Source organism: Rhinoraja longicauda, chromosome 8, assembly GCF_053455715.1.
Source record: "Rhinoraja longicauda isolate Sanriku21f chromosome 8, sRhiLon1.1, whole genome shotgun sequence".
In the NCBI taxonomy this organism is placed as follows: domain Eukaryota; kingdom Metazoa; phylum Chordata; class Chondrichthyes; order Rajiformes; family Arhynchobatidae; genus Rhinoraja; species Rhinoraja longicauda.
In genome coordinates, this window is record NC_135960.1 from 32,929,352 (window position 1) to 32,943,221 (window position 13,870).

Below are 13,870 nucleotides of genomic sequence, written 5' to 3' on the forward strand. Positions count from 1 at the left end.
ATGTTCTGAGGTCACTCGAAAGTAAAGTAGATTGAAGTGAGTTACAAAAAGGGACCTTGGGCAGAGGCAGATGTACCCAACCCCCAAACCAAGTTCTCCACTTGTTCAGACTTTCCTCTTGTTTCCTCTGCAGAGCAAGAAGAGAATTTTGAATTCATAATTGTCTCACTCACGGGGCAGACGTGGCACTTCGAAGCCGCTTCTTACGAGGAGAGGGACGCATGGGTCCAAGCGATTGAAAGTCAGATTTTGGCCAGTTTACAGTCGTGCGAGAGCAGCAAGAACAAGGTACCTTCAGCACTTTGGTCAACGTGGGTTGTTTTTAAATGTGCTATACAAATAAATTGACTTGACTTGACTTATCAAGCTCCTCTCTGCATTGGTGCATAGACAAAACATATACCTTATCAGCTTATTTTTAAAATGTTTTCCACGTCTTATCTGTGGTATTGACAACCCATGGTCATGAAAGTTGAATAAAATTCCATTATTTAAAATGGATAGTCTGCTTGTGGCTGTTTAAATTTAAACATCTATGTTTTATCTCTAACAACATGCCATTTAGTGTGGTTGCCTCCAATATGGAATAAAGCTCTAATTTGGGAGAAGGAAGTGGGGTGGAGAGAAGTAAACCTCTTCTAAGACTTAATGGGGAACTTGTAATGGATTAATGTACAGTAAAAGTTGATGTTAAACTTAGCATTGAAACTGCAGCATAAGAAAAGCTCAGTTTTCTTTTGTTAACTTTTGGAGCTTTAACGATTTTGCATATAACAATCCAGTTAGTGTAGCTTCCATGGTAAATGCTACAAGGATTTTGAATTAGCTTACAAGGTGCATTAAGGACACAAGTCAGGACTAAAGCAGCCTTGCCCTTCCACAACACGAATCCACTTTGTGTACTTCGTTCATGCTTCCTGCAATGAGACCACAGTTTGAGTGTTGAGTGCAGTTTTGGTCCCCCAGCTACAGGAAGGATATTAAGCTGGAAAGGGTGCAGACAAGATTCACAAGGATGTTACTGGGGCTGGTCGGCTTAAGTTACATGGATACACTCGGCCTTTCTTGCTGTAGAGCTTAGGAAAGCTTATGGAAGTATATAAAATCATGAGGGACATAGATAAGGTGAATGGTCACAGTCTTTTTCCCAGGGAAGGGGAGTTTAAAACTAAACAGTATAGGTTTTAGTTGAGGGCGGAAAGGTTTAAAAGGGACCTATTGGGCAACTTTCTTCACACACAGTGGTGGACACAGAGAACAATCTGCCAGAAGAAGCAAAGAGGCGGATACAATTACAACTTTGAAAATATATTAATTCAGATAAATGGATAGGAAATGTTTGGAGTAATATGGGCTTAATGTTCCAGTAAGCAACTAGGCCAGTACTGGCAGGATATGCCGAAGGGCCTGTTTCCATGCTGTACTTCTCTCTGACTTAAGGTTCTTAAGTATGTTTGCAGTGAGTTTAAGTGTAATGGGTCGTAGAAGTTGATAATTCATGTGGGTTGTTCAGCAGCAGAGAGCACAGTGATGGTAATAAGGTAAAATTTTATTTCAGCATTAATAGAGGACACAGAAAATGAATTCTCAGTGTTATTTCCTGATAGGCTCATGAGAATAGGCAGAGGCCATTCAGCCTCATGGGCCTGTTCTGCTCTTCCCCAAGATCCTAGCTGATCCAGCTACCTGCTGTGACCCTTAGTACCCTGACCTAACAGAAATCTACCAATCCCAGTTTTGAAGTCTTCAGTAGATCACAGTATTCAAAGATTTTGGGGGGAAATTACTGCAGATTTCTACCTGCCCTTGTGAATAAATGCTTCCTGCCATAATTGCTGAACAATCTAGCCTTAGGTTGTGCTAAAATGCTTCATTCACTCACAAAAAGAGCTTTTACATATTTCTCACGACCTCTTGATTATGATAAGCATGTAATCTCCTGTAAATCTTCAATGTTTTGCTTCTTAGTCTGTTCTTGATGAGAGAAGATTTAACAGTTTGATAATCAGGATTACGAGGGAGCCAAATGGCAAAGGTTTATACATTATTTTCATTTATTCCATAGGTGTCTAATTCTCCTGAATACAGTATACATTTTGAGTGGGCTGCTTCATTAATAGCTCAGTTTCAAGGTGCAGTGCACCATACTTTGAGCTTGTGTTTTTTTTTGTGAATAATTACTAACGGTTCTGAAGTCAGTCCTTTCTTCAAAGGAGCCGTTGATTTTCAACCAAGTGCTTCCCAGAGGGCAAACAGATGGGGATAAATTAGAGTATAAGTTGCCCCATTGATGGTTCCACTTATCTACTCATTACCCCCCCTTCCCTTACTCATCCATTCTTTACAGGTGGAACTATCTTTGGTGTCAGCAGTGAACATCAGTTGATAAGGGGTGTCCTTAGGAGAAGGAGAGGGGAATAATATTGTGTAAACGATCCATAGGAAAGTGGTTGCAAAAATGTTTAATAATTCTCCACAGGTGCATCAACATTGAATCTGCCTGCTTACATTTATTGATGGGTTTTATTTACTATCTTATTATTTTCATTTTATAGTCACGATTAACAAGCCAGAATGAAGCCATTGCCCTTCAGTCAATCAGAAACATTCGGGGCAACTCTCAGTGCGTGGACTGTGAAGCACTAAGTAAGTGATGAAACTCTCTCATACCACTTCTGTTCTTCATCACTGTGCCAGTTCTCACCAGACAAGCAAGATTTTCTAGGATAGAACCATAAAATCAAACGGCACAGGAGGTGGCCATGAGCTCATCATGCCTATGCAGCGTCTTTGAAACAGCAATTCAATTATTCTCACTTCCCCCACTCTTTCCCCAAAGACTAACAAACATTGCCTTTTTTTTAAGTTCAGATTCAATTCCCCATAGAAGGTTATTATCGAACCTGCCATTTCAAGCTGCATATTCCAGATAGTTACAAACCACCAACTTGAAAGAAAAGTCTCCTCATCTCCCCCCTGACTTTCGCCAATTACCTTAAATCTGTGCTTGGGCTACTGGCCCTCCTGGCTGTGGACATAGTTTCTCCCTTTTTCCAGTGAAAGTCCCTCATAAATCCCTCTATTAAATCTCCCATTAACCTTTTCTGTATTTCAGAGAGGAACCCCAGCTTTCCTTCCTCCATATCCATGATTGCATTCCTGCAAACTCTTAGATCATTCCCGATCCTGAGAATCTGTCCCATGTGCGTCCATCAAGCATTAAATCTGAACAGCAACCCATGATCAGTTCTGTTGGGGATTTTATTCAGGCCTTCATTTAATAATAACCTCGGCCCAAAAGCTGACTTAAGCACAAAACACCAGTCAGAGGTGAAAGAATGTTCCCAGTTAGACCTTAGCGATGCATTTATTGTCACTATACCGCAGCAACGTTCCCAAGGGTCATCGGGTCCAGTGTTCAAACAAAAAAGCATTATAACAGATGAATGCCAAGAGTGGATAAATTGATCGAGGAGGCAATATATCCAATGATGAGCGATGATAGATAAGAAAAGTTTAATTTACTGTTTTGATGATTTCAGATCCGGACTGGGCCAGTTTGAACCTTGGAGCCCTCATTTGCATTGAATGCTCAGGTATCCACCGCAATCTCGGCACCCACCTGTCACGTGTCCGCTCTCTCGATCTTGACGATTGGCCCGTGGAACTGATCCGAGTGATGTCGTCTATTGGGAATGAAATGGCTAATGGCATCTGGGAAGGAAGCGCTCAGGGACGCACCAAACCCTCGCCGGATTCCACAAGGTAAAACATATTGCTCTTCATTGAAGTAGTTGCTGGAACCTTCCTCTGGGTCATTGTGTGCAGATGGCTGTTTCACTCTTTTAATTTTGCAGTCTCTCCCATCACCAGTACTTTGTTACTTCAAACATTTGGATAAAGCTCTTAAGTTTTATCACCTGGTCACATTGTCTGATTTAGTGACTAGATGCTGATGGTTGTTTGTTGAAACTTCCATGAAATGCCTTGGGATACTTCACTGTGTGAAGGGTGCCAACTAAGTGCAAAGTAGACTGTTATGGTGCAGACTACTGGTCTGTTGGTCAGGGGAGAAAGGATGGCTTACTACAGCAGGATTGTGGTCAGATTGACTAAAATATTTGTCTAGATTTCAGACTGGAATATGTCCAATTGATTTAAGTGCAATCTATTTCCAACTGAAGAATGCAGACGGATGAACTGAGTGTGTTATTATACCTAGTGGGACCAAGTTGGTTTCCATTCCGTATTGGGTTTTATGTTTCACAAAACTAGCAGGCTAAATAAGGAGGAACCACTGCATTCCCCATCTCCCGAGCTACCTCATTGCAGCCCTTGCACTTTTTTAATTTGCAGTTTGAGTAAAACCTATTTCCAATAAAATAGTGCAGAAAGATTAACTGTGTGTGTTACTATACCTGTTGGGGAAAAGTTTGGTTTCCGTTTCATTTTAGGTTTTATGAGGGGACAGTTAAGCTTCACAAATCTAGCTGGGCAGGTAGATAAGGGGGAACAATTACAAGATCCCATCATCTCGGCAACTGATTGTGGCTGGGAGTCATATCTTATTCCTGATAGTTGAATTGAAATCTGATCCCATGCCAATTTCAGTGCAAGATTTGGAAGAGGTTAAGCAAGTGAGCTATCGTGGGCTTACCCAATCTTCAGGATCTTGTCTAGTGTGTCTTATGAGAGAGAGAGATGGAAATTTTGGCTTTCCCTCATCATGTTTAATATCCTTGTCTTTATGAATTCTAAATGTTTTTTTGTTACAATGTTTAATAAACTAGTTATTGTGACACTTCCTGAGATTGGTAACTGCTGGCCTGATATTTGAACACTTTGTAAGGAACAGGATGGATGTAGGAGTTTATTACACTCAATCGTGTGGTGATACAAAACAGCAGCAATGAAACTTGTGACTACATGTAAATGCCATTTCATGTGGATTCTGAGAATGTCAATCTTCTACACTTACCTTCCTGGGAATGTTTGCTCTCAGATAATTTGCCGTCTTCTATCCACAGAGAAAACACCATCCCAAAATTTCATTTTGTGACCATGCCAATGAGTTTTATATCTGTCATAATATATTGTTGGTACTGGCTGGCTAACCAGGCTGGCAAATTGTTTACATTTGTAGTATGAAAATCATGCAAGAACAGTCACACAAGAAAACGGCCGCACAAAATCCGAAGAAGGCATTTTTCACCCAGAGAGTTGTGAATTTGTGGAATTCTCTGCCACAGAAGGCAATGCTGCCTGTCCCGCTGAGTTACTCCAGCTTTTTGTGTCTATCTTCAATTTAAACCAGCATCTGCAGTTCCTTCCTATACATTTCGTCAGCTTCTACCCTGTCAATCTGCCTTAGGATTTTACATGCTCAAATAAGTTCACCCCTCATTCTTCTAAACCTCAAGGTGTACAGGCCCAAACCATCTAGCCTCTTGTCAGTTCCAGTGAGGGAGATGTCCTCTGTGGTTCAGGTGTTTGCATGCTCAGTTCTCATTCAAAAGTTCTCAAGTTTATATTCCACCTTGGAAATTTGACCAGGTGCTTGCAGTGGAGAAATGCTGCTCTTTTAGCAATCACACTAACCCAAAGTTCTGCCTGGGCTCACAATGGGCTTCAAATACGTCATGGCATTGTTTGGAAGATTAGATGAGAAATTTGCAGATTATCTGGCCAATATCACCTTGCTCTTTGCAAGGTGGCTGCTCCATTTTCTATAGGTGTTGATTAAACAGATTAAATCAAATAATTATTCATTTCTTACACTGCACTGTAACTTTTAATTTTGTATTCTATACCTGTCTTATTCTATTTTAGCTTGTTTTTATTTTCTATTCTCTTTAATGACTGTTTTTAATTGCTTTTAACTGCTCTTTAATGTTTTATGTAATGTACTTTGAATTGCCTTGTTGCTGAAATGTGCTATATTAATAAACTTGCCTTGCCTCAGAAGTTGTGTAATAATTGTAATATGCATTGGAAGGAACGACTGCTAAACAGGTTTCTTTACTTCTACAGCATCTTCCTTATCTTGCACGAGTCCTATTGAATGACAATTCTACTAGCTTCAGGTTTCCCCTGCTATTATTCCTGTGTGTTTGAGACAGAATATGTGAAGGGGTCAGGGAGAAGAGTACCGCAGATAATTCTGAAAACTTCCCTTCTCTAATATTCATACTCGACGTTATTGATTTTTATTGTATTTCCGCATCAGCAAAGTAGCATGGAGTCCAACCGCTGCACCTCACCTTCTGCTTCATGCAGTTTATGCAACCTGTCACAGACCTTCATGGCAGCTTGGATGTTAATCAGCAAGCTTTCATACTGATTACACCCACCGCAGAATAAAAAATGAAAGTTTGACATTAGGGCCAAGCCATTTAACTGTGGCGTCGGGAATGTAACTGTAGTCAGTAAGGTGAGAGTGCACCCGCAATGCAGTTTGGGAGTAAATTCCAGAATATTAACCAATATTTTGATTGGGAGGCGATAAAGGAACCGCAATACATTTCCAAGCAAGGATGACAGAGGAAAACTTAAAGGCAACTGTGTGTTTCCATTGCAGCTGTTGCTCCTGCCTTTCTAGATGGTGGAGGTGGTGGGTTTGGGAGGTGATGGATCTAGCGCTGTCTAGATTATGATATGTTCCCATGACCTTCCACTTCATGCCCCTCCCCACTCACTGCCATTAATCAGTTCATGTCACCAGTAAATGGCGTTAATAGTTCCCTGCAATTATCAGCAACCTTCGGAGTGTGGCTGAAACTTCCTCAAAGTAACAAATCGAAGCTGGCATCTGCTGAAAGACTATTGACTTTCCACTTTTTACACAGGCCCATTACATCTCTGCTGCACCTTTTTTTAATTACTTGTGAGCAAAAATCTTTCAGCACAAATTGTGCGAAATTTTCTTTTTTTTTCTCCTTTATCTGCCTCTGTTGAATACTGTGCTTTGCTTATTGAGAGTTGATGAGAGCAGGGATCAAATTTGATCAATATTACCAAAATTAACATGAGCTTGTTCCAGAATTTATTTATTTAAAGCTCCAGTAATTTTCTCTGACACTTCAGCTCCTGTTTTTGGAGCATTGGATATGTATTACATTGGCTAATCCAGCAATTAGGCTGGGGAAGAAATGTCAATAACAAAGTAATTAACTGTTGGTTAAAGGAGACACTAAGTCCAAGATCCAGTGTTGTAAATGTTGTGGAAACCATAATAATGGATAAGTAATGTGAATGCTCAGTGGAAAAGCTAACAAGTCTGGATGCTAGGCTGTGAGTTAGTGATGGCACTCAGACCACAACAGCTCCACTGACCACAATCTGTCTACAGTGCATTCCAGTATCTTCCACAGCTGAATCTCCACCTACCCAGAACCCTGATTCCTCTTTCGCTTCTCTGCCTTCAGTTGCTCCCCCCTCCCCCCCATCCTCTTTCTGGGCTCGTATCTTCTCAAAATCCCACACTCAGCTCTCCTCCAATACTCTGTGCATCAACACATTACTCAAAATGAATTTTAGGGCGGATAATGGTATTGGAATTGTTATGGAGTGTTGGTAACCATAAGGATTTGGAGTGTCGGAGCGAACAGTAGTCATTGGTTGCAGTAACTCCCAAGAGTAATGGAGGAAATAGGGACGGAGCTGCTGGTATCACTGCCCTCCAACATCCTACAGTATTCAGCATGTCAGAGAAGACCATCTCTGTGGTCACTTTATTCCAAAAGTGTGAAATAGTAAAAACATGGTAACTCTGGAGGGCAGCATTTGTGTTTAAGAGCAGCCAATCATCTGATAGCAGGAGAGGTTAAAGGACACATTGATGCTAGCAGCCAGAGGGGAATGTTAAAGGACACAGTAATACCAGTGTGGGATGTTAAAGGACACTGTATTACCAGTGTGGAATATTAAAGGACACATTGATACCAGTGTGGGATGTTAAAGGACACTGTATTACCTGAGGGGAATGTTAAAGGACACAGTAATACCAGTGTGGGATGTTAAAGGACACTGTATTACCTGAGGGGAATGTTAAAGGACACAGTGATACCAGTGTGGGATGTTAAAGGTGACATTGATACCAGCAGCCAGCGAGGTTGTTAACAGAGCCAAATCAGTGGGGCTCTGTGTGGTGTTAAATAAACCTGTTATTTTGGATGTGACACTAAAGGAAGAGAAGAACTCAAGGTATTATTATGTGGGATTTAATGCAGGCATTAACTGTGACTTGTTGTGATGTTAATGATGACCATAAATCCAGTGGCCAGCGGTTTGTTTATTCTCATTAAATGCTGGCATTAGCAATAATTACATATTCAGTGCAGTGAAGATGTTGCAAACCTCTTAAGTGGCTGCCAACTGTAGTAAGTGTGCTGAAGTTTCTGTGTCGCTGACCAAGCAACAATGAACGAATGGTTTATTACCGTGTTGTGACATGATTGTCTTGATATGTCATGACGACATGCTTCTTGTAGGATAACTTGCAAATAGAGCTGTCCTCGTGACATCTTTCAGTTGGTTAAAATTTTGCTTTGGGAAAAAGTGTCAAAGTCTAGGTGATTGCTGCCTTGTGTTCTGTGGGTGGGACCTTCACTCACAGGAAGGAGTGAATGTTCAGGAAGTGGATCGGTAGCAGTCAAGCAGATTATGCTCATTGAGGCAAACTCTGTGTGAGTATTGTCAGAGCTGTGCTCAGCCAAGCACATGGAAAGTAGTCCATTGTAATCTTGATTTATGCCTTATAGATGGTGGACAAACTGAGGAATCAGACATTGAATCAGCCAGCACAGGATGCCCAGTGTCCAGTCTCAGGATTTATATAGAAACAAAGAATTTCAGATGCTGGTTGATACCAAAGATAGACACAAAGTGCTGGAGTTACTCAGTGGATCAGGTAGCATCTCAAGAGGATGGATGACGTTTTGCGACAGGACCTTCTTCAGGCTGAAAGTAGGGTCTTGAGGTGAAAAGCTGGAGGCCACAAATGACCTATGGCAGGGCTTTGCCTTCTAGGTCCATTGTTGGCTCGGGAAGGGGTGATAGCAAGAGAAACAATGAGGAGAACTGTGGAACTGGTAAAACGACTAGGGAAGAAGATCAGGAGGAGGGGAGGGGAGTATGAGATTAAGTTACTTAAATTTAGAGAATTCAATGCTCATACCGCTGGGTTGTCAGCTACCCAAGCGAAATATGAGGTTAGAGGAGGTACATGTGAACCTCTGTCCAACCTGAAAGGACTGTCGTGGTCCATGGATGGAATCCCACCACTAAACACAACGTCCCATCGCCACTCCGACAGTCCTTTCAGGTTCGACAGAGGTTCACATGTACCTCTTCTAACCTCATCTACTTCAGCCGATGTTCTCGACGTGTTCTGTACCGACCAAACGTAGACTCATCAACCGTTATGCTGAACACTTACGCTCGTTCCGCCTATGCCCACATGATCTCTCAGTTGCCAACCATTTCAACTCTCCTTCCTATTCCCATACTGACCTTTCTGTCCATTGCCAGAATGAGGTCATACACAAATTGCAGGAACAGTACCACATGTAACTGCCTCTTAATATTGACCACGTCAAGTGAACTAAAGTGGCTGATGGTCGTCCTCTGTGATGGGGAGGAACTCACGGAGATGCTGAGATGGAGTACCCACTCAGCACCTCTGACTGACCCTGGTTGCAGATGGGAAGTCTTGTCTTTTCCACTCTGGGGCTGCACTCGCCCCTGCTGAGGATGTGGATGCTAAGTGAGACAGCAGCTCCAACTGTTTGTGAGACTGTTAAAGGAGACAATAATTTTAGGTTGAGGGGCAAGAGATTGCAGATGCTAGAATCTGGAACAAATGAGAAGAAAATGGACTGTTGACGTTTCGGGTCTAGACCCTTCAACTGGACTCAGTAATTCTCTCCACGATAATTTTAGGGACCAGGATATGATATAAGAGGGGAGACCTTCAGAGATCAGTGACACATGAGGCAAGAACTCAAGGGGTTACTGTCCAGGTTTTACAGAAGACATTAAATCTCGCATATTGGTGCATTAAAGGAGGAATTTTATCTTAGTGCAAATGACTGATTTAGAATGTTCCCTGTAACGCCAGCGCTCTATCTGATGTTAAAGGAGACAGTAACTCTTGGGATCTGTGTGTTTAAGGGAGCAGTACCTAGCATTGGTGTTGGTTTATTATTGTCACGTGTACCAAAGTACAGTAAAAAAATTGCTTTGTGTGCTATCCAGTCAAATCATACCATCTATGGGTCTAATCAAAACAGACTTGAGTACAACAGCTAGTTTAAATAGAAAGAACAAAGTGCAGAATATAGTGTTACATTTACAAAAAAAGTGCAGATTTTAAAAAAGTGCAAGGGTCGCAACAAGATTGGGAGATAGGGAATACATTCTTATCATATGAGTGGTTCGTTCAAAAGTCTGATAACATCGAAAAGAAGCTGTACTTGAATCTTGTGGTGTATGCCTTCAGACTTTTGAGAGGGGAGAAGAGGGAATGATCAGGGTGTGAATGGTACTTGATTGCCTGCTTTCCCGTGGCAGCGTGAAGTGTAAATGGAGTTCCAGATAAAGGTGTTATTTTCAAGGAATCAAACTACAGGGGGCAGTATTTGAGATATTGTCTCTCGGGGTTTCTATGTTAGCAATAATAACTCTAGAGTCATTAGTGATGTCAAAGAACATTGTACACTCTGGACATCTGTGCGTAAGGTCTGGAATTCTATAGGACAACTGGTGAAATTAAAGGGGTCACTAACTTTCAAGCTGTTACACAAAGGGAGGTTTGGGTGTTGAAGGAGGGAGGCAGTGCTGCTCGGGTTTCATTCGTCACGTTAAAGGAGAAAGGAACAAGGAATTTTATATAGACAGTAAAACGAAGTCTGGGTTCAATGATGGACAAGAAACACCAATTCTGGGCTCTGTCAGAACTAATGGTGGCACAAACTGTCGGGGTTAGGGTCTGAATCAAAGCGGACAGACACTCCTGAGGTGGTTATGGTAAACAAATGAGGAAGTCTCTGGTTCCTTCTGTTAAAAGTGATAAGAATTTGGGAGTCATTACGACAAAGATGAGGGTAACTTAAATTGGAAAGGAACTAGGAGATTCTGGGTAAGAATCATAGTCACACAGCAAAGAAAAAGACTCTTCAGCCCAACTTGTCTATCCAACCAAGATATTTGTCCACGTTAGTCCCATTTGTCTGTGTTTAGCCTATATCTCTCGAAACATTATTTACCCACGTTCCTGTTCAAAAGTGTTTTAAATTAAAGCTTTCTCTAGCAGCTGGTTCCATTAAACCAGTGTGAAAAAGTTGCCCCTCATGTCCCTTTTTAAATCTTTTCCGTTAGATCCCTTTTAAAATCTTTCCCGTTAACTTAAATATATGCCCTCTAGTTTTAAACTCCCCTACACTGGGAAAGGACTGTGACCATCCAGCTTATCTACACTCCTCATGTTTTATATAATTACAGTGCATTCAGAAAATATTCAGACCCCTTCACCTTTTCCACATTTTGCCACGTTACAGCCTTATTTTAAAATGGATTAAGTTCATTTTTTTATCATCAATCTACACACAATACCCCATAATAAAAAAGAGAAAACAAGTGTTTAGATTTTTTTGCAAAGTAATTAAAAAGAAATAACTGAAATATCACATTTACATAAGTATTCAGACCCTTTGCTATGACACTCAAAATTGAGCTTATGTTCATCCTGTTTCCATTGATTATCCTTGAGATGTTTCTACAACTTGATTGGAGTCCACCAGTGGTAAATTAAATTGATTGGACATGATTTGGAAAGGCACACACCTGTCTATATAAGGTCCCACAGTGCATGTCAGAGCAAAAACCAAGCCACGAAGACAAAGGATTTGTCCATAGACCTCTGAGACAGGATTGTGTCGAGACACAGATCTGGGGAAGGGTATAAAACAATTTCTGCAGCATTGCACGTCCCGAAGAGCACAGTGGCCTCCATCATTCTTAAATGGAAGAACTTTGGAACCATTAGGACTCTTCATAGAGCTAGCTGCCTGGCCAAACTGAGCAATCGGGGAAGAAAGGCCTTGGTCAGGAAGGTGACCAAGAACCTAATGGTCACTCTGACAGAGCTCCAGAGTTCCTCTGTGAAGATGGGAGAACCTTCCAGAAGCAGCACTCCACCAATCAGGCCTTTATGGTAGAGTGGCCAGACGGAAGCCACTCCTCAGTAAAAGGCACATGACAGCCTGCTTGGAGTTTGCCAAAATGCAACTAAAGGACTCTCAGACCATGAGAAAAAAGATTCTCTGGTCTGATGAAACCAAGATTGCACTCTTTGGCCTAAATGCCAAGTGGCACCGCTCATCACCTGGCCAATACCATACCTACAGTGAAGCATGGTGGTGGCAGCATCATGCTGTGGGGATGTTTTTCAGCGGCAGGAACTGGGAGACTAGTCAGGATCGAGAGAAAGATGAATGAGCCAAGTACAGAGAAACCCTTGATGAAAACCTGCTCCAGAGCATTCTGGACCTCAGACTGGGGCGGAGGTTCACCTTCCAACAGGTCGACGACCCTAAGCACACAGCCAAGACAACGCAGGAGTGGCTTCGTGAAAAGTCTGTGAATGTCTTGCCATAGCCCGGACTTGAACCCAATCAAACATCTCGGGAGGGTCCTGAAAATAGCTGTGCATCGATACTCCCCATCCAACCTGACAGAGCTTGAGAGGATCTGCAGAGAAGAATGGGAGAAATTACCCAAATACAGGTGTGCCAAGCTTGTAGCGTCATACCCAAGAAGACAAGACTGTAATCGCTGCCAAAGGTGCCTCAACAAAGTACTGAGTAAAGGGTCTGAATACTTATGTAGATGTGATATTTAAGTTATTTCTTTTTAATTACCTTGCAAAATTTTCTAAACACCTAATTTTGCTTTTTTATTATGGGGTGTTGTGAGAAGATAGATGATAAAAAAATGAATTAAATCCATTTTTAAATAAGACTGTAACATAGCAAAATGTAGAAAAGGTGAAGGGATCTGAATACTTTCTGAATGCACTGTGTATATATAAGATCACCCCTCAGTGTCCTACACTCCAGGAAAAAAACTCCCTGCTGATTCAGACTCTCTTTATAACTCTAGCCCTCCAGTCCAGGTAACACACTCATGAATCTTTTCTGTACCCTTTCCAGCTTCATAACTGGGTGACCAGTAATGTGCTCAATACTTCAATTGGGATCTCACCAAGACTTGTACAGTTTCAACCTGAAGTTCCAACTGCTGTGCTCATTGCCCTGTCTAATGAAGGCAAACGTGCCAGACATCTTCACCACCCTGTCTACTTCTGTTACCATTTTCAGGAAACCATGTACCTGGACTCATTGGTCTACCCCGTTCTATAACAGTCTCCAGGACCTGTCATTTACTGTGCAAGTGCTGCCCTGATGTAACTTACCAAAAGGCATTGCACTTATCCATTTGATGATATTGGTGCTTATTTTTAAAATATTTGTAGGTATCATAGAATTGATGTGAACCCATTGCCCAAAATGATAGGATTGAATAAATGCATGGAGCAAATGGTTAGCTTTACTCAATGATTGATAGCATCCGGTCAAGCCACTCCTTTTACAAGATGGACCCATATGTATCCGAGTATTCCACATTTGTAGTTGATGCAGGAGTGAAATTCATGGTGGTGGTGGAACTAGTATGTGTAGGAAGTAACTGCAGACGCTGGTTTAAACTGAAGATAGATACAAAATAGCCGGAGTAATTCAGCGAGTCAGACAGTATCTCTGGAGAAAAGGAATAGGTGACATTTCGGGTCAAAGAAGGGTCTGGACCCGAAATG

General features: G+C 41.6%; 1 protein-coding gene across 11 annotated transcripts in view; it reads left to right on the forward strand.

The window, feature by feature from the left end:
* Positions 1–13,870, forward strand: part of agap1 (ArfGAP with GTPase domain, ankyrin repeat and PH domain 1) — a 615,219-nt gene that overhangs the window by 532,698 nt on the left and 68,651 nt on the right. For all 11 annotated transcript variants that reach the window (XM_078403564.1, XM_078403565.1, XM_078403566.1 and 8 more), the window contains 3 exons: positions 134–288; positions 2,556–2,646; positions 3,543–3,765. In XM_078403564.1, the coding sequence (XP_078259690.1) occupies positions 134–288; positions 2,556–2,646; positions 3,543–3,765 (469 nt within the window). The remainder of the gene's footprint in view (positions 1–133; positions 289–2,555; positions 2,647–3,542; positions 3,766–13,870) is intronic.